This window comes from Erythrolamprus reginae, chromosome 3 (genome assembly GCF_031021105.1).
Source record: "Erythrolamprus reginae isolate rEryReg1 chromosome 3, rEryReg1.hap1, whole genome shotgun sequence".
Lineage (NCBI taxonomy): Eukaryota > Metazoa > Chordata > Lepidosauria > Squamata > Dipsadidae > Erythrolamprus > Erythrolamprus reginae.
This window is the reverse complement of record NC_091952.1, coordinates 41,194,229-41,216,584: the sequence shown is the minus strand read 5'-3', so window position 1 is coordinate 41,216,584 and position 22,356 is coordinate 41,194,229. Positions and strand designations below refer to the sequence as shown.

Sequence of the window (22,356 nt, the reverse complement as noted above, 5' to 3'; positions counted from 1 at the left end):
AGACAAATGTGTGTGGGGAGCCAGTAGCATAGAATTTCTGGGCTATAGAATAGACAGTGAGGGAATACACCCCACAGCAGATAAATTAGAGGCCATAACCAAAGCACCCGAGCCAAATAATAAGACAGAACTCCAAGCATTTCTGGGCCTCCTTAATTTTTATTCTGTCTTCCTGAAACAGAAGGCAACGGCAGCAGAACCGCTACACCGACTGCTGCAGAAGGGAGTTCCCTGGACCTGGGGCACAATGGAGCGCGAAGCTTTTCATAAAATAAAACAGTTATTGACCTCTAAAAGCGTAGTGGTTCAATATAGCTCAACTTTGCCAATAAGGCTCACGTGCGATGCTTCGGCGTATGGGGTTGGCGGGGTATTAGCTCACATAATGCCAAACAATACAGAGGCCCCCATCGCCTTCTTTTCTAAAACATTGTCCATGGCGGAGAGAAATTACAGCCAATTAGACAAAGAGGCATTGGCCCTAGTCTCTAGTGTTAAGAAATTCCATTACTATCTCTGTGGGAGGAGTTTTGAACTAATAACAGATCACAAACCCCTGCTTGGTCTTCTAGCTGCAAATAAACCAACTCCTCCCTTCATGTCCCCTAGATTAATAAGATGGGCTCTATTCCTGTCAGGATACCAATACCATCTAACACATAAGGGGGGAAAATCAATAAACCATGCTGACGGTTTAAGTAGATGCCCCATGCCCGAGTTAGTCTCAGATCCAACCCCCACAGAGGATGTTTTACTAATTGACCTTGAGGAAAACTGCCTGACCACTGCCAAAGAGGTGGCTGAGCACACTAAGAAGGATTTACTATTGTTAAAGGTAATCAATTGTATTCAAAAAGGATGGTTGGGAGACTCTGAGGAAACTGGGCTGTCAGAATTTAAAGCTAAAAGGTTGGAATTATCCTACTTGAAGGGATGCGTGTTATGGGGCGACAGGGTGGTCATTCCCAATACCTTAAAACAGAAGGTACTAAGTATGTTGCATGCAGGACACCCTGGCATTGTCAGAATGAAGGGTTTGGCCAGGGGTTACTTGTGGTGGCCAGGTTTGGATAGGGACATTGAGCAATGGGTAGCAAACTGTGACCCTTGCCAGGAGTCACGACCCAATCCCCCGAAAACAACACCTCTGGAATGGGAAAGACCCACTGGGCCATGGTCCCGCATTCATATTGACTTCGCAGGGCCTATTGGAACTCAAAACTTTTTAATTGTGGTAGACGCATTCTCCAGATGGGTGGAAATCATTGCTATGCAAAACATTACTACTTGTGCCACCATTAAGGCATTATACCATTTGTTTGCCACACATGGGTGCCCAGACATCCTAGTTTCAGATAACGGGCCACAATTGACTGCCAGACAATTTGAGTGTTTTTTAAGCAACTTAGGGGTCAGACACGCACTCACATCCCCTTACTCGCCATGGGTTAATGGCCTTGCAGAACGTTATGTACGTGTGGCCAAAGAAGCCTTGCGCAGGGCAGGCCCAGGGGAAATACAACACAAATTAGATCAATTTTTACTAATGCAGCATATCACCCCAAATTCCATCACAAACAAAAGCCCAGCAGAGATTTTAATGGGTCGAAAAATAAGGTCCCCCCTGGACAGGTTGCACCCTCGTTATTGTACTCAAAATGTAAATAATGAAACATGTATAGCACCTGAAAGAAATATGTACCTAGGGCAACTTGTTTTTGCTAGAAATTTTGATGGGGGGTTGAGTTGGCTGAAAGGAAAGATAATGCAACAAACAGCCCCAAAATCTTATGTGGTACAATTGGAAGATGGCCGCACATGGAGGCGGCACATCGATCATTTAAGGGGGCGCATAACATCAAATGAAGAGCCGGCCGCTAACGGAAATTCTTCCCCCCAAGCAGACATTAATTCGCAACTCGAACTTTTGGAATTACAAAAGGACTTACCACGGCCAGATGCATCCTCCAGCGACGCCGAGCCTTCCTCCTCTTCTGGGCACGGTGCGCCATCAGCATGCTTGTCTCCGCAGGCCAGAGCCCCAACTTGGGCCCAGCCGCGGACAGGAGACAACGACGAGCCAACCTCCACCATAGACCTACCAGCCGGTAATGATCTGCGCAGGTCTGAGCGCACGTCACGCCGGCCCAATCGATTGGAGGACTACGTCACTTGGCTCACTGATTGACAGTTTGACTCAACTAATGAGGGAGGGGTGTTAAGTCTGTATATAACCAATGTAAAATTCTGTAAAAGAAAAGACCTTGTAAATACTGTTTAAACTATGAATAAACCTTGGCCGCGTCTGATTGGCTAAGACGCGCGGCCGTTTCTTTTAGGCGCGAGCCTTAAACGTATAAAAAGGGCTGTTCTGACACTGACAGCTCAGATGCGTTCCTTGCTGAAGTCACTTCGAGAGAGCTGAATAAACGGAACCATCTTGTACTCCTTGTCTGAGTCTCATTCATTTCAATTATGGAATCTATTATTGTATGATTTTCTTTTATTTATTTTTCTAATAATAATAACAAGGCATTTAATTTATGTGCTGTTTGTCTCCTAATGACTCTAGGTGGCTCACAACAATCAAACTAAGAAATTACAATACTATAAAATAAATAAAAGATAAAGAAATAAAATGGTCAAAGCCTGGATGAAGCACCAGGGCTTCACTGCTCTTCTGTTCAGATCTCAAGAGAACTTCATTTCTGAGCACTGGAAAATTACTGGGGCTGTGTATTATTTTGCATTTAATTTCATAAAGATGCTTTGGAATACAGTGGTGCATACTTTTTTTAACTAGCTGTGACATTTCCCAGAACTTGGGGTAACAGTGGAGGGCAGCCACTTGGAAAAGTTTCTGACAGGAACTTTATTCATGCTCAGAAAAATATTTTGGAATCAAATATGTGCTCTAGAAAGCATAAGTGTGCACATAGTTCCCTCTAAGCTGAGCAGTGAGCAATCGCTCACTTAAAAATCATCATCAACTCAGAGTTTTCCAAACCTGCCCAGAAGCCGAGAGGGAAAGAGTGAGAGGGAAGGAGAGAGAGAGGAAGAGAGGAAGAGATAGAAAAAAGAGAGGAAGGAAAAGAGAAAGAAAAAGAATGGGAGTAAGGAAGAGAGAAAGAAAATCAAAATCTAGTTTGAAACTAGCTCAACTATTTAAGTGGCATTTTGATATTGATAGAGTTGCCCTATTATGAGCTCACTGTTATAGACACACAGTACAGTATTTTATTTTGAAATTCTCTGAGGCAAAACAGGGTGGGTTTTTTATTTGTTTGTTTGTTCATTTATTTATTTATTTATTTGTTTGTTTGTTTGTTTGTTTGTTTATTATTACTGTGCCGCCCAGTCCCGAAGGGACTGCCGCTCAGACACTATACTTTTCTGCCCACCCCAAAAGAAAATTAGAGGGAACACTGAGTGTACAGTATATATGCCAATTATCTGTCAAAATGCAAAATGATCTCTGTTAATATAGCAAGTTAACTTATTCCAGTTTCACTCATCTTGCCTGGATAATGTTAAAGTATCTATTTTAAATCAGCGAGACCTTAGTGTGATTATTCTTCTGGGCTGTGCCCGAGGAATTTTAAAACATTTAAGGTTATCACCAGAAGCAACTTCCAATATGTAAAATCTTCTGTAACAGGAAGCAAAGCTGGGTCTGGTACAATGTATAAAACCAAGTAATACTATCTGTTATGATCAGAAATCAAAATCCAGGCATTGACAAATACTATAAGAATATTTGCCACAGATATAACAATGAAATTTCACCTAGAGAAATGTGCTCTGATAGAAATAAATTGAAGTAAAATCACTAACAGTAATGTAATTGAAGTGCTGAATGGCCAAACCAATAGGAGCCATCAAGACGAAGCCTACAAGTATCTGAGTGTTTTACGATTGGATAAGTTCAAGCATGGACTAGTTAAAAAGGTGATTATTATTATTATTATTATTATTATTATTATTATTATTATTAATAATAATAATTTATTAGATTTGTATGCTGCCCCTCTCCGAAGACTCGGGGCGGCATACAAATTATTGAATTAATGAAGATTAATGAAGAATATACAATCTACATGAATGCCACTATTTAAATAATGTTTAGGTCATTTGAATTAGATTAGGTCATTTGAATTATCCTTTTCCTATAGTTGTCTCATACATTCCAAAATACTCTCCTTTCAATCCAGATCAGGATAATTGTATAACTAAACATTTTTCAATTTTTCCTTTTCTTATAAACTATGGTTAAAAAATGTTCTGTTTCTTTCCATTTTTATTCAATATTATCTTCATCAGCATAACATTTATCAGGTCAAGACAAGTCATTTTGCTACCTGAAGCCACAGACAAATTGGCCTGTCTCCACATCCAAGGAAGTTGAATCTTGCTTGTGTCAGGACAGCATCCTCCATACAACCAAAGAGTAGTTTAGAAAGGGCAAAATAAATTCATGTAATGAACATCATGGGACATGTCCTCCAATGGAGAAATATTGTTGAGGAAGTTCAGGAGAAATGGTGTGTAGGATTCCTGACTGTTATGTTTGTACTTTTAAATAAAGGTGACCGCTGATTGGCTTAGACGCGGCCAACGGAAACCTTGGGGCGAAAGTTTAAAAAAGAGGAACTCATGGCTTTTCCCCCGCGCTAGCAAGGTATATAAGGTGCGGCTTTAGCCGGTAGCTCGCAGTCACTTCCTACCTGCGAGCTGGTCACTTCAACTGTTCCTGATTGCCAATAAAGAGCTGTTAACCTTCCTCGGCCTCCAGCTTCTGATTTAACACTGACCTTCCAAAAAGAGGTCAAAACATGGCTCTGCAGCCTTGTGTGTAAAGCTCAAAGGAATATGAAGTAATGGGGCTGGTTGGGCCATAACAGCTCTCCCTTGACTTTCATAAACCATTTTAACAGGATAAAAATTGCCTCCTCAAATATTTTCTTGCCTCTTCAAAAAAAGTTATAAATGTATAATCTTTAAAAATTATTTTTAAATTTTAAATTATTTTAATTCTCATATATTGTTTTATGTTTTGATACTGTACTTTATCAACCAGAATTCCTCTTTGAAGAAAATGGGTGGTTTAGAAATGCCAAAAGAAAAATAAATATAAATATCGCAATTACGTCCCTTTCTCATCCCCCAGAAACTGCTGCCTGAGCATAAAATACTACAAAGTTAAAGGAGCCATAGTTGTTCTTGGTACCATTAATATGGCTCCAGGATTGGGGGTGAGGAAAGGATGAAAGATGTGAGATCTCCAAACACTGCTGGATAAGTGTCCAGTCTTACAAAATGGAAACATGCTTGAAATAGCTTCTCCATAGATTACCTCTATCTAATCTCTGAGTTAGCCTCCTTGCTCCAGTCACTTCGCACAGCAGCTGATAGGCAAGATCTGTTGAGTGCAGAACCTTTCAGCAAATGACCCAACAGCTTGCAGTTGTCTCACTTCCTGCATCTAATCAGAGTTTCTTAACAGAGAAATATTTCTTCAGAGGGGTGTCTGGTAATTAGCAATAGCATAACAGTCCTCCTTGGGATTTCATTCAAACCTATGTAACCTGAAATGAAATTATCCATCCACAAGCCTTGCAAACCTTAGTTTCCCACCTGGTATGCTGCCTTCTTTAAAGAAGATGTAACTGCTGTGGTTTTAAGGTGCTATGTTTAATTTTTATATTATTTATTATGTATTGCATTTATTTCCAGCCTTCCTGTTGAGAGATCAAGGTCATTTATATGGATTTTTCTCTAATTTGATCCTCATTGCGATAACCTTATGAGCTATGTTGGGAAATAATGACTGACTCAAAATCACTGAGTCAGGTCCATAATAAAGTGGGGATTAGAACCAGTCTCATAGTTCTAAATGGAATACCTTAAATAGCACTGCACATTTAGTATACAAAGCTATACTATACACGTGTCATTCTCTCTCTACCTAATCGCCTTATGTAAATTTTCTGGATTTCTCAGCTTAACTGTCTGCTGATGTTTATGCTACTGCTAATATAGAGACTGATGTAAAATGTACCATAGAGCAAATATATCAAAGGATATACTTCCAATAGATTATCCTCAGAAAGGATATAAAATTGACATTATCTGAGATGAAGTATTTAAAGTTAATCATGGATCCTATATATCTATGATGGTGAACCTATGGCACGGGTGCCAAAAGTGGCATGCAGAGTCATTTCTCCGGGCACGCCAGCTGTCACTACATGCACGCCGGCCAGCTGGTCTTTGCACACATGGGAATGCCGGAAACGAGAAGACCAGAAGCTCAGCTTCCCAGTGCATACATGTGCACTGGGGAACTGCTCTTCTGGTTTCCAGAGCAGCCCTGCGTGCATGCGCCCGATCCAGTTTTGGCACTGGGTGCCAAAAAGTTTCATCAACAATGCTATATATGCTAAATACATTCATTTATTTGCTTGGCTATTCTTATATTACTTTAAACCTATCATTAATTTACATATATTTTATTTTATTTTATTTTATTGGATTTGTATGCCGCCCCTCTCCGTAGACTCGGGGCGGCTAACAACAGTAGTAAACAGCATATGACAATCCAATATAAACAGTTAAAAACCCCTATTGTAAAACCAACATACATACAGACATACCATGCATAAAATTGTAAAGGCCTAGAGGGAAAGAGTATCTCAATTCCCCCATGCCTGGCGGCAGAGGTGGGTTTTAAGAAGCTTACGAAAGGCAAGGAGGGTGGAGCAATTCTAATCTCTGGGGGGGAGTTGGTTCCAGAGCAATTCTAATCTCTGAGGGGAGTTGGTTCCAGAGGGTCGGGGCAATTCTAATCTCTGGGGGGAGTTGGTTCCAGAGGGTCGGGGCCGCCACAGAGAAGACTCTTCCCTTGGGTCCCGCCAAGCGACATTGTTTCGTTTACGGGACCCAGAGAAGACCCACTCTGTGGGACCTAACTGGTCTCTGGGATTTGTGCAGCAGATTCGTGCATATATACTCATGCAATTTATAAACCCATATGCAGATAAGCTGTTAAGTACATTTTGGCATCTAGAAATCCTGGCTTATTCACAAGTTTATAAAAATAAAACCTCTAGGGGAGTTTGAAGGCCCATCTCCACAATCATTTAACTCAATGAAGTCAAAAGGCTATATAATTCTATTCCTATTCAAGTTTCACCCCAACTGGTACATTAATTATGGCTTTATTTTATTTTTGAACAACAATATCTGCTACCATAATATTTCAACAATTCAGCATATGTCATATATTTTATTTTATTAAATGTAGAGCCAGCTAATCCTTATGACCCTGGATACACAATAGAAGCAGACCATTCACTGCTTCAAGTCTTGTCAACATTGTCCAGTGTCAGACAAGTAGCCATGATGAGTATTAAGCCACTGCTTATCTGAATGTTGTAGTCTGCCACTAATTCATTTTGTCATTTAAAATATAGCAGCAGTAGTGTCAAATCCACTTATTGGGAAATGTTTTATTTTATTCAACTCCCTAATCGGGAGAAAAAACTGCAATCTCACGATTGTTTGCGGGTTACCTACCAGAAATCAAATCTTACTAGGATTTCTGCTAGACAAAAGTCTATTCTAATAATACATTTTCATATCCACCCAACCAAGAATGTTTCTAAAGTATGTCCCTCCTTCCATACAATTATGTCTGGTGCTTGGAGACAGCCTGGACAAGTCCCTATAATTGTCTAGGCAAGGTTTTTCAGAAGTGGTTTGCAATTGCCTTCTTCCTAGGGCCAAGACAAAGTGACTAACCCAACGTCAGCCACCTGACTTTATGCCCAAAAAAGATTAGAACTCACTGTTTCCTGGTTTCTAGTCTGATGTCTTCAGCAGTTTTTCAGTAGACCCATCTGTATTAGTTTATACATACAGTACTCACCAATGCTATCCAAACATATTAAGGATTTATCCAGATTATGTACCTTCCATTTAAAAATGTGTTACTTTACCTACATATTAGAAGGCAGAATTAATATCATTGGTTGAATGCCAAAAAGCACTTCATTTTTCCATCTGCACATCCCTTTTCCTTTGACACAGAACTTTCTCGACAGCAGCTAATGAGTTTTTAGCACCTCCCAAACCACAGTGCAAAGCCATCCTTCAGCAAAATACAATTCCTGTTAAAATTCTGCACCAAGGCATTGTCATTATTTTATTTATTGATTGATTTGTTACGTATTAGACAGTACATATAGGTATAAACATGATTTGAATACATGAAATGAATATGAATAAAAATAATAGGATACATTAGGACAAGGACAGTGGGCGTGCTGGTGCACTTATGCACGCCCCTTACAGACCTCTTAGGAATGGGGTGAGGTCAACAATAGATAGTCTAAGGTTAAAATTTTGGGGGTTTGGGGATGAAACTACAGAGTCAGGTAGTGTATTCCAGGCATTGACCACTCTGTTGCTGAAGTCGTATTTTCTGTAATTGAGTTAGGAATGGTTATCTTTAAGTTTGTATATACTGTGTGCTCATGTATTATTGTGGTTGAAGCTGAAGTAGTCATTAACAGGTAGGCCGTTATAGCAGATAATTTTATGAACTACGCTTTGGTCATACCAAAGGTGGCGTAGTTCTAAATTGTCTAAGCCCAGAATTTCAAGTCTGGTGGCATACGGTATTCTGTTGCAAACAGAGGAGTGGAGTGCTCTTCTTGTGAAATATCTCTGGACACAATCAATTGTATTGATGTCTGATATGCTGTGCGGATTCCAGACAGATGAGCTCTATTCAAGAATTGGTCTAGCAAATGTTTTGTATGCTCTGGCTATTAGTGTAATATTACCGTAGAAGAAGCTACAAAAGATTAGGTTTACAACTCTTGGTGCCTTTTTGGGGATGTGGGCTTTGGCACTTAGATCCTTAGATATGAGTACTCCAAAGTTCTTGACAGAGTGAGAGTGGTCTATGAGAGTCGTGTTCATTCAGCTTGTATTTTGTATTTTATTAAATTAAAAAAATATTTTGTATTTTGCAAAGTTGTCCTTCAGCAAAATACAATTCCTGTTAAAACTTTGCATCATGGCATTGTCATTATTTTACCCTCTGCTCTAGATCTGCTTATCTCTTTGCCTTTCTTTTGCCATTTAGAAAACTCATAATACAGTATATGCTTTGCTGGAATAGAAAATAGGCAAATATTTTCCATTGTAATGAACACTGCTTTGCAAATCAGCAACTTTATCCTAATATTTAGTTTATCATAAATTCATGAGGCTTTGAGGAACACCTATATTTTTCAAAGCTGGGCTTCTCTCCCCGCTCTCCATCCCTCCCCCACCCTCCCTCTCTCTTTCTCCCCCCCTCTTAAAATGAAATGGCAATTCTGTAAGTGCAGAATTCAATTTCTCCCAGATTTTCCTTTCACTCCAAATCAGATTTCTTACATATTTTAATCTCAATGTCTGAATTAATAACAAGCAAAATCAGAACCAGAGCTACAGTGTTTGTATCTGGACCCTGAGATTATGAGAGGCATTGGCTAAAGAAAAATATCACTGTGGGATATTTTTTAAAAACAACAACAACACTACATTCTTGGTAGGTATTGCGGCCTGCCAGAGGTTGAAAGAATGACAAAGGTGAATGAAAAGAAGCTTCTCATTTAACCTGTTTTTAAAAAGAATAGTTTGGAACTCAAAAGTCTTGTGCTGTCTCAAGAGCGTCTCTCTCCCTGCCTTTGTGATTGTCTGACAATATGGGGTAAAAATAACCAGCCTGCATCGGCAGAGAGATAAAAGTTTGCCTTTTGTGTCTCTATGGGCAGTAGGATAGCAGCACCAATGGAGCTGTGTGGATATGACACATGGGAATTTCTGACATATCTCTCCCTATCCTGACCTTGAGAGGCACAATAAAAAGGGGCCCCACGGCACATACACACAGAGTCACTCAGCCCCATAGGCCAGGTTGGTAATACAAAGCATGTCTGTGTTGCACGTCTGTCCTGTCCTGTCCTGAAGTCCTGCTTTCCTTAGTGCATTCTTTGTTACAAAAAGGGAAGTAGGGGAACATGAACTATTGTCTGGAAGACAAACTTGGGAGGCGTAATATGGCTAAAGGAACTATGGAAAGAATGTACACTGATGATGTGTAGAAAGCCATGGGGGGCAGCAGGTGTAACTGCAATTGTGATTGTTTCAGTATGAATGTATGGATGTGAAGTTATTATCTGTTGCTTTAGCAAGGCTTAGTAACAATAGAAGTAGTTGTGGTTTATAAAGTGAGTGATGTTAATAATCTTGTTGCAGTTACCATCAATTTATCTTAATAATTCTGGGGCATGTGTAATAAAACAGATGCATAGGCTTTCATAATATCTTGTGGTGTTACTCGCCACTTGTGTTAACCTACCACACAGGATGCTAAATTCCTTTGAGGTGTAAGCTGGCAAAGATATGAAACTAAGATAACTTACAGCCTATTGGTTGGATGCTCATTAAATACAAATTGACTAACTAGTAATTTTTTTCCTGGGATGGTGATTGTCTTTGAAATAAACTTAAAGTAGTTGCATCTTGGTCTGATTTTTGATATTATACAACGGGCATACACGCTTGATTATTTAATATAATCTCGCTATGCTTTCTGATTTTATACAGTTACAAAGCACATGGAGTAATGATAAGAATTAAAAAAATTATATAATTAAAATTATCACATATGCAGCTAGAGTTATAATTTGGAGTAAAATCTGATGCAATGTATACATATTAGAACATGATTTTTAATTTATAGAATACATAAATCCGCATGCTTTCATATCATCCAGATTTCATATCATCCAGCAATTAAAAGGTTGGTGAACCGTTACTGGACATATTAATGTGGTTTGGCTGTATTATTGACTAAAATGTATTTTGTTTTTTTGTTTTGCCTTTTTATATTCTAGGGTAGTTGGCTGATCTGTTTGCTGCTGACTAGGCTTTATCCTTCCAATAGTCAATATGAGTAGGATGGACAGGGAAGAATTTGGGGAGGCTGCTGAGTACCTCCGGAAAAGTTATGAGGAGTTGATGAAGTATCAAACTATGGCATTTGATGGTAAGACCACTTTTTTGCGAGGAAAGGACTTCAACCCAGTTCTAATATTGCTTCCCGGATAAAGGAATTCTGTAAAATACGTTTAAATTGATTAGGACCATAGAGACCGAGACAATTAGATTAACAGTTAAACAATTCTGCTTAAACAGATTCTTATTTAGTCATTTTGGTTGTAATGGAGAGTGCAGTAAAATAATTGTAGCTTCATCTTTATGTCTGTTGCTATGCTATAATTATGTGAAATGTCTGGTTTAGCATTTACTTGCTTTTAATTATATTTAGGAAAACATTCATTTAGAATGGTTTATAAACAGGTTTATAATTGCCACAAATGAGTTTAAATTTATAATCAGACATTCAGAAATCTGTACTTGTGATTTGCATTTATTACAGCAACTACAGGACAACTGAAATGTATATATTAAGCAAGTTCACAAAGTGAATTAAAATATTGAAAATATTCCATGAAATTGAGAATCATATAATCAAAGAATTGGATCCTTCAGGTTCAATCTGTATGCACGGTACAGGAATCCAAATAAAGCATCCCTTAGGATAGTTGTTTAGCCTCAAAATATATTGCTAAGGAAGTTGTTAGACATCTAAGAGAGAACAATTTATAGTAGGGATGGATACTAGATTATTTACACATATTTTTCTACCCTGATATTATCATATGAAGCAGCACTTCCCTCAATGCCATTGCCACTGATAATGGAGTGATCTGGCTCACATTACAATAAATAGCAAGAATTATACAAAAGAAAAGGAGAAAAATCATGATATTGTTCATCCCCAAATTTTCCATTTGACTGGTTCTTAAGAGGAAATATATCCTATACAAATTTTAAAAAGAGGTGAATATGTATTCCTAGATAAATTCTAGGAAAGCTTGCTACCTTTGGGTATCTCTTGAAGCTCTGATTAGAAATTGCGTGAATGGGCTGTTTAGAAATTTCCATTTTGCAAAATTCTCTGCAATCATACATATGGGCTATTTAAGTCCCATGGAAGTAAATAGGATTGATGTAGCTAAATATGTTTAGGATTGCAATCAGTGCCCATTCATTTTTTAGTCACCTTATCTAAGCAAATGCATGTTTGCTTTTCATCAAATATGGAAAATGACCTTTCAGATGTAGCTGATGGATGAGAAATGCAAAAAAAGCATGCTTTTAATTGCCTTAAAACACATTTTCCCTTTAACTGGATTCTAATATTACTTATCATTGACTTAATTTGCTGGTATTATACAGAATTTTATATATAGAAGGCCATACACTTCCTTCTGATAGAGATGAAACAATGCTATAAATTTGAGTTACTGCAAAATTAGACCTTAAGATTGTTGAATATTTTACCTAAATAATCTTCATTATTTAGCCAAATCTTCATTTTTTTGCATTTAAAAAAAAATCTAATATAATATATATTTGAGCAATGTTTAATCACAATACAGTATTGTAATTCAAAGCTTTGCAGCAAATTTTAATTTCCAAAGTTTTAAAATCTATTATAATTTTAGAACTAGAATATTAATAATAGAAATATCAATTCCAAAATTAATAGGAATAAATTAAACATTAATCAGTCAAATCACAGCATTTCCCCATTCAGTAACTGAAGAATTAAAGCAACAAGAATAATGTTATGCATACTAGTTCATATACGGTACATCTTATGTCTACTATTATACTAATTTATTTACATTACATCTTACATTTTATATTGTGTCTACTTTTGCAGTTTTATAATTGTTATCTGATTCTTTAATGTTTCTTCTTAATCTTTGCATCTTTCCTCTAACCATTTATACCATTTATTCCATATCAAATTATAATCAGATAATTCTTTTGTGAGTCTATCCATTTCAGTGCACTCTAGCACTTTTAAAATCACATTTTCCTCTGATGGTATATTTTTATTCTTCCAATTTTGTGCATAAATAATTCTTGCTGCTATTACAACATGTGATGTAAAGTATTGAAATTTTTCCTCATATTTTATTGTCATTATCCCTAGTAAAAATAGTTTGGTTTTAATTCTATTGGTTGTTCAAATATCTCTGTAAGCCATTTTTTAATTCTTGTCCAATATATTTTTGCTGCTGTGCATGGCCAGCATATATGATAGTATGTTCTTTTGGTCTGGTTGCATTTCCAATAATTCAGTGAACTGTTCAGAAACATTTTCACTATTCTTGCTGGTAGTAGATGCCATCTGTAGAACATTTTGTATAAATTTTCTTGGTATGTTGTCGCCATTGTTAATTTGTAGTTTCCCCCAAAAAACCTTTCCCAATCTTCTAATTGTATATTATAGCTTAAATTTGTTGCCCAATTTATCATTATTATTATGATTTATTAGATTTCTATGCCGCCCCTCTTCGCAGAATCGGGGCGGCTCACAACAATAATAAAGAACAATGTACAGTACAAATCTAATACTTAAAAATATCTAAAAACCCATAATTTAAAAAACATACACACAGCATACCGTGCATAAAATATATAGGCCTGGGGGAGATGTCTCAGTTCCCCCATGCCTGACGGCAGAGGTGGGTTTCCTTCACTACTTCTTCCATTTTAAATCACAGTAGAAAATTATATAATTTATTAATAAATTTTTATTCTGTCCCCTGTAAAATTTTATCAAATTCTTGTGGTTCTTTATAAAATTCATATAATTCTAAATCTTTCTTGTATCTAGTTTGAATTTGCATGTATGGTCAATATCCATTTCCTGATTTTTTAATTCCTGATTGTTCACTATATCTTCCTATCTTACTATTTTATTTATATCTAATACATTTGGATGAATTAATGCTTCCATGGCTGATAACCAAACATGGTATTTTATTATAGTGATTTATTTTTATTTTTTTCAAATTAGAGGTTTCTAATTTGATGTTTTTGAAAATAACTATGTATTTTATTTTTTCCATCCCAAATGAAAGCATGCCAAACTATTTATGGATTGTGTTCTTCTATTTTTAACAGAAGTACATTTGTATGGACTTAAGTTGTATTGTATGTATTAGTATATTAAAATGTAAGAATAATAGTATGCACAATATTTCTAGATCTTTTAAAATAATTATGTATGATACCCGCATGATGTAAATCTAATATCTATTTGTACAACTTTTTAAAAAAATGTTTATGTTCTTCTTGTCTCTTTGTTCATAAAGGAAAGAAAAGAGCCTGGATTCCAGATGACAAGGAGGCTTTTATTGAAATTGAAATTAAAGAATCCTCTGGTGGCAAAGTCACAGTGGAAACCAAAGATAGAAAGGTAAAAAAAAAATCCAACATATCAAATAACAGCCAAATAGAAAACAGAAAAGGAAAGTTACATTTGCTCAACATTGTGCAGAGGATAGGAAAAAAGGAAAATGCATCTAAACATGGCATGCAGTGTTAAATTATGGTTTTGTGTAAAAAGGATGCAGCGGGAAAAGTATCCCTTGCCATTTGATGTCATTATATCAGGAATTGTAGAGTTACAATTAAATAGATCAAGGTGCATTTGAGGATGTATCACCTATCCAGTATTCCCTCTAATTTTTTTTTGGGGTGGGCGGAAAAGTATAGTGTCTGAGCGGCAGTCCCTTTGGGACTGGGCGGCAGAGAAATAATAATAAAATTTCCCTCTCGGCTTCTGGGCAGGTTTGGAAAACTCTGAGTTGATGATGATTTTTAAGTGAGTGATTGCTCACTGCTCAGCTTAGAGGGAACTATGTATAGTACTATTCTTCTAAATATTAAAAGTAAGGTAAAGCTTTTTCTGTTTAATCACATCTAACTCTAAAGCATGGTGCTCAACTCTGTTTCTTGGCCAAGGGAGCCAACTATATCGGGAGACATTTCATGGTCATGTGGCCAGCTTGGCTATATGCCAAAGGTACACGGAACACTGCTATCTTTCCACCAAAGTGGTACCTATTAGTCCACTCACATTTGTATATTGTTGAACTGCTAAGTTGGCAGGAGTCAGGGCAAGGAATAGGAGCTCACCATGTTGTGTTGTGCTTGGGTCTTGAATCCAGGCTGTCAACTTTCAACAGCTGACAAGCTTAGTGTCTTTAACCACTGAGCCATCACATCCCCTTTACACATGTATAAATTTGAAAAGAAGTCCTATAAGAAAAGGTGTTAAAAGGATGAAACTGAAACTCCCTCATTTTAACTACTATAGCAGTGGTTCTCAACCTGGGGGACCCCTTCGAGGGTTGAACGACAGTTTCATAGGGGTTGCCTAAGACCATGGGAAAAGACAACTTTCCTATGGTCTTAGGAACTAAAGCTTCTATTCTGGAGCCTTGGAACATATTTTTATAATCCGACCAATCAGGCATTTACTGACCTTCCTGCCAATCAGTTTAAAGCTCTGTTGGGAGAATTGGCTCTAGAATTATGGTTGGGGATCACCACAACATGAGGAACTGTATTAAGGGGTTGCGGCATTTAAAACGTTGAGAACCTCTGTACTATAGCAAGATTATAGAGGCATACTAAGTTGCATTTTTCAAACATCTGCTACAATGAATTTACTTTCTCTAATGTTCTTCATTATATGACTAAATAGGGGGGAAATACTCTTTTAGAACGTTTGATATTTTAGTTTCAATACTTACCTGCCTTATGTATTTTATATGAACAAATGATACTCTGAAATAACTACCTGCCTTATGTATTTTCTACTCTGAAATAGGAGGCACATGCAGCAGTGACTTTGCTGATCTTAATGGTTGCCCAGGTCTATAAGAGGGAAGGTCATCTAGCAGGGGTCTTTGGGGTTTAGATATCAAAAGTAAAACCTGGATCCTCTTTTAGTTTTAAGATAAATTTACAAAGCTGTTTGGTGGTGAAAGCTTTCTAGGATTTCAGACTGTGTTTTCACAGCACTTTCTGGAGATGCCAGGGATTTAACTGGAGACCTACATGCAAAGCTGATAAGCTGCCAAGGAACAATAAAATGTTCTTCTAATGTGTTAGTTTCTAGTATTTTAATAAGTCATCCAGATTAAAAAAGAGTAGATACATTTCAGTAAATACATTTAAGATGTATAAACCTCTTTCCCTAGCTAGGTGCATTTGAGTTACTATGTTTTTACTATTAGACATTGCTGCCTTGTTAAGCTAAGACTGTTTTCTTTTCATAAGAGTAGCAACATTTCTTAAATACAATTCATTCTAATCAGGCACAGACATGTAATATGATAGATAGTTATTCTAGTTCTTGGATTTATAGAATTATATACTTCAGCTGTTTATCTAAATATCACCAAACCTTCCTGTTTGAAACTCTGCAGATTATTGTTTTGTTTAGGTTATATTTATCCACACGAACCCACAATGGCAGTAGCCACATTATACCATGGGAACAACTGCATTGTAATTCAGGAGCCATGGCAAGATTTGAGTACTCAGTTCTTAAGACTATGATCCTGAAAGTCAGTGGGAGTTACTCCCATGTAAACTGATATAGGATTGGGTTGCTAGTGGATGCCTCAATAATTACGACTCTGCCTTCAAATGTTTCCAGTCTAGCAATGAGGGATGTAAAATTAACATAAAACAATTATTTGAATGGAACTAATTTTATAAGGAGGTAAGCTTCCGATAAAAAGAAAGTGAAATATTGACTTGGAAAAGATTCAATGGCTGAACCTTCGAAGCTCTTTCATGAAATACAGCTTTCAGTAGTGCCCAGTTACAGCATCCATATGCCCATCCATCTGGAATGGATTCTTCCTGTTTCTTGGCATTCATGAAAAAAAGATTCTGCAATTTTCTCTATATGTATTTCTTCTAATTTGTAATAAAGGAAGTTTAAACAAGGTAAAAACAATACAAATATTAGAAAAAAGAAAATAAATAATAGTGAATAAGTAATAAGGAGAAAAAGAACAAAAAGATTATTAAGATTATTGCATTATTATAAAAGATTATTAAGCTTTTGATCTTTTTGATAGTATAGTTAGTTATTTTTCTTTAATTAAATGTTAATTTTGCCATCTTTGCTAGTTCAATCATCTTCACCAACCATTCTGCTGTTTCAGGTATTTTAGAATCTTTGGTTTTTTGCACATATAATAGTCTATCTGCACTTCTTTCTAGAATCAAAAAAATTCTTATAGTGCAAGTATTTAGTTATAAATACATAGTCTATCTAGACACTATTTATTATAATTATGAGTTAAGGTAAAATAGTCTTCAACATATATGAATCCTGGAAACATTTTTGTTACTTTATCTATGTTTCACTTCAATCTCAATTTATCTCAATTTATTTTTCATTTCAATCTTAATATATGTAGGAATCTTGGGCAGTACCCAGCAGCAGCAGATATGAATCTGGTATCCAATGCCATCCACAGCTAGAGCCAAGGAAACTTGGAATATTCCAAGCATTATCACAACACAAGCTCTCCTCTTTTTGTAGATGGATTGTGACGAGTTAAACCACTACACTATGATATAGAGTCTGCTTTGATCTGCTCCATAAACAAACTTAAACTGTTCAACTTTTCCAACTATTTATTTATTTATTTATTTATTTATTTAGTTAGTTAGTTAGTTAGTTAGTTAGTTAGTTAGTTAGTTATTCATTCATTCATTCATTCATTCATCCATTCATTCATGTACAAGACAACTGGTATGAGTATAAACATGAATATGAACACAGGAAATAGATATAGATAATGGGGACAGGAGGACAGGAGCTGGAGGCATGCACGCTCCTTACAGACCTCTTAGGAATGGATGATGTCCAAGGTAGACAGTTTAATGGTTAAAGCTGTGGAGGTTTGATAAGTAACAATGGAAGAGCAGGTAGAGCATTCCGGGTGTTGACCATTCTATTGCTGAAGTCAAATTTTCTGCAATCGAGTTTGGACCGGCTTGATTTTGCATCTATTGTGTGCTTGTGTATTATTGCGGTTTCAAGCTGAAATAGTCATTGATAGGATGTTTTAGCATATAATTTTGTTCTACTCTTATAGGTCAAAATTCCCCCACTTCATTCATTTATTGTGATAGCATAGCATATCAATATGATATTTTGATATTTTCCTTGAACGCTGAAATTCCATAACATTTACAATGAGAAATGTTTGGCCAATAAAGAGTTCTGTTCTGTTCCATTCGGTTCTTTCTTTATCTAATTTGCTGTTAAATGTTCAAACTAGCTTAATTTCTGTTCTTATTTAATAATTTAATAACTAACATGTTCTATTAGTTACTAAATTTTGGTTGTTAGTATGATGTAAGGATTGAAAACATATATGAATTACTGTTGAGCAAGGATAGGTTTATCTTACCTTGCTGTCGGGTCACTTCCTCCCATGCCATTGGGGTGCACGTGCAAGTTATGCGGGTGCATGCACGCGCAGTGCCAAAAACTCAGCTTCTGCACACGTGCAGAAGCAAAAAGCAGCATGCTCAGAACTGAAAAACAAAATGAGAGCACCAGTTCATGGCGTGGCTAGCCGACCATCTCTCCCAGTTTGGTGAGCAGGGGAAAATTCCCGTTACTGGTTCTAAAGACCAGTCTGACCCAGGAGGAACCCACCTTTGCTCTTTAGTTGGAAATTTCCAAGGTAGTCTATGTAAGGATTTAGCATATCCTGAGGTAATGTCTCAATGCAGAAGAAAGGCCTACATAGTGAATGCTGAGTCATTCTGAGGCAATTAAGCATGCAGTGATGTTATCAGGTGAAAAATATTTAAATATGCAAGATCTCTCTTGCTCTCTCTCTGATATCTGATCCTGATCTGTGTGAAGTGTGATCTGAAGCTGCTGTATTGCTGTATTGATCTGTTGGTTCGTGTGAGTTATTTTAACTGAGGTAGTTGTAGTGAGATACTAGTGTGATGTATGTATAGTATACAGTAGTAGTGTAAATAAGAAGTAAATATATTTTTCCAAGACTTCCTACTGCTGCTGTGTTTCACGGAAGACTTCAACTCCATATCTACTGGTCTGTGGCTGGCTGGTTGGGTTGCTTAGCTGGTTGGGTTGGTTCGCTGCTGGGGCTGGCTAGTTTCTGCAAATGCAGCTCTGATAATCTATGGACCCAATAAAAACCACAATAGAAATAGTAAAAACAATGGCTGAAATTTATCATAATAAGAGATAAATGTCAAAATGTTATCATATCTTGCTGAATAGGTTTGTGCATTAGAGACTACTTCATCAACTAAAAGCCTCATTGTCATGTAAAATATGTGATTTAACAGTTCCATGCTAGATCCTTAAAAATTTTCTTTGAGTTTATGGATGAGTACATAAACAAGATAGGTTATTGTGTTTTCATCAGACAATTTGTTTGATTCCTCTAGACTCTTGTGGTTAAAGAGGATGATGTCCAATCTATGAATCCTCCAAAATTTGACATGATTGAAGATATGGCTATGTTAACTCATCTCAACGAGGCTTCAGTCCTGCATAACCTGAAAAGGCGTTACACCAAGTGGATGATTTATGTAAGTTAGAAGGATAAAAACAAACTGTAGCAAACTAATTCAGAATCCATTACTACTGCTACCTTTTCATTTTTGCACCCTCTTTAAGCAAAGGAGATAATAAAAAGAATACGTTGTATTTTCTCACTTACTATTGTTTATTTGAAGAAACAGATGAATTGAACTAGGAGGTGGAACAGAGAGAATAAAAAACTCTTAAGAGTTGTCAATGTGCCCTCTGCTGGAGTGTGAGCTTTGCGTTTGATTAATGAACTGTACAATTGGAATAAGCCTGGTTTACATTTCTCATAGCTATGCTGTTTCTTTCTTCTCAGACCTACTCAGGCTTATTCTGTGTCACCATAAATCCATATAAATGGCTTCCAGTCTATACAGCTCCAGTTGTAGCAGCTTATAAAGGCAAGCGGAGATCTGAGGTCCCGCCCCACATCTATGCCATTGCAGATAATGCCTACAATGACATGCTGCGCAGTAAGTGTTTAATCCATTTTTTACAAACATTTGTGGGAAAGCAAGTAAACACCTGATTTAGTCCTATTCTTCATACTTCCCAGGTGGAGTCGATATGAAGGGGATTGCTTACCAACAAAATATAGAGAGCTATGAATTTTATACAATTGTCTTTCAACTTTTAATGCTTTTTAATATTTCCAGAGTTGTCCAACTCTTCATATGTACCTAGCAGATGTATTTATCTGAAAATAATAATAATAATAATAATAATAATAATGATGATGATGATGATGATTCACAAAGAAGAAAAAATGGTTTTTAGAGGTAGCACAGACTTGCATAGTAATTTATCTAAAGTGAAAACATGCAGTAGAGTTCAATTACAGTACTTCTATGATTTTAAAAAATCTTTACCAATGTGAAATTAGCTGTTGAATTTTGAGTCTCCCTGTGTCACACCTTATACTACTGACAAGTTTAGTACAGGTAGACCTCAACTTACAACAATTTGTTTAGTCACCCAAGTTACAGTGGCGCTAAAAAAAAGACTTAGGGCCATTTTTCACTCTTACAACCATTGCGGCATCCCTATGGTCATGTGATCAATATTCAGATGCTTGGCAACTGACAAATATTTATGACAGTTGCAATGTCTGAGGATCATGTGATCACTGTTTGTGACCTTCTGACAAGCAAAGTTAAGGGGGGAAACAGATTTACTTAACAACTGTGTTATTATTAACTTAAGAATTGCAGTGTTTTACTTAACAAGTGTGGCAAGAAATATCATAAAATGTGGCAAAATTCACATAACAAATGACTCACTTAAGAATATAAATTTTGGGCTGAATTGTGGTCATAAATCAAGGACTATCTATATAGGAGTGGAATTGAATAGATTTTTTTATTGGCCACGTATGATTGGACACACAAGGAATTTGTCATTGGTGCATATGCTCTCAGTATACATAAAAGAAAAGATACATTTGTCAAGAATCATGAGGTACAACATTTAATGATTGTCATAGGATACAAATAAACAATCAGAACAATTAAATCGTAAGGAGACAAGCAACAAGTTACAGTCATACAGTCATAAGCGGGAGGAGATGAGTGATAGGAACGATGAGAAGACCAATAGTAATAGTAATACAGCCTTTGTGAATAGTTTGACAATGATGAGGGAATTAGTATTTGTTTAGCAGAGTGATGGCATCCGGGAAAAAACTGTTCTTGTGTCTAGTTGTCTTGTGTGCAGTGCTCTATAGTGACATTTTGATGGTAGAAGTTGAAACAATTTATGTGGAATAATGTACCATTCCAGCTTCATTTCTCTATCCAAATGTTCTAAAGAGACTATATACCACTTCAGAATCCATTGAGAGTTGGCGGATAGTGGCATACAACTGTAACAAAAAACTAGAATCCTTCTCTTGGATGTGCTACAGACATATTTTGGTTTTGATTATTTATGGTTAATCAAACTTAACGTGAGCACCCCCAAATAGACTCAGCTTTCTGAATCTAATATGCTAATATCTAATAAGGGCAGTTTTTATGAGTCCCTCTGAATAGCTATTAAAATAAGACTATACAAATGACTGTATTAGACAGGATAATGAGTCTAATCTTATATTAATAGCTGGAATCAGAAAGTTAAAAAAGAAGGACAATAGTTTGACTGTGAGTGGGCTGGTGTTAATGACACAAACTCTAAAAAGAATGACTTGAACCTTAATATTTTTTCTTTACCTTATAGATCGAGAGAATCAGTCTATGCTTATCACGTAAGTGCTGTCTCTTATCTGTGCAATTAATATCTCATTTGTATGTGCTTTTGAGTTTAAGTTCTTTTTGTCCTGTGGTTTCTATATGAAATCAATTCTAGGTAGATCAAGTTTACCATATCATCCTGTTGAGAAAAGAAAGCTGAATTGTTTGGGCAGGCTGCACAATCTTTGAGGAACATAATAATCTCTTCCTGCAACTCCCTATCCTCTTTCAGTTTGTTATCTCAGATTTTCTGGATATTATATGTCAGTGAACAGCTGCTACTATTGTCTCAGGGGGTATACAGCCAACCAAAAATGGGATAGCAAATAACTCTGTATGGTTGATCATGCTTGCTGTGTGCATCATTTGTTTTGGGGGCACCATCTCATTTAGATATTCCGGGCAAGCATTTTCTGTGAAAGACTCCAATTAAGCCACCAAAATTCCATTTATATTATTCAATTCTTCATATTCCATTTGGACATACTTCCAGAAACATTGTGGTGGTCTATGATTAGTTCAATTGGAAGATACACA

At 36.6% G+C, this 22,356-nt stretch overlaps 1 protein-coding gene across 1 annotated transcript in view; it reads left to right on the top strand.

The window, feature by feature from the left end:
- Positions 1-11,007: 11,007 nt before the first annotated feature.
- LOC139163779 (myosin-7B-like) overlaps positions 11,008-22,356 on the top strand; it is a 52,028-nt gene continuing 40,679 nt past the window's right edge. Inside the window, exons 1-5 of the mRNA XM_070744885.1 lie at positions 11,008-11,104; positions 14,295-14,398; positions 19,450-19,593; positions 19,908-20,064; positions 21,806-21,833. Coding sequence (XP_070600986.1) covers positions 11,008-11,104; positions 14,295-14,398; positions 19,450-19,593; positions 19,908-20,064; positions 21,806-21,833 — 530 coding nt within the window. The remainder of the gene's footprint in view (positions 11,105-14,294; positions 14,399-19,449; positions 19,594-19,907; positions 20,065-21,805; positions 21,834-22,356) is intronic.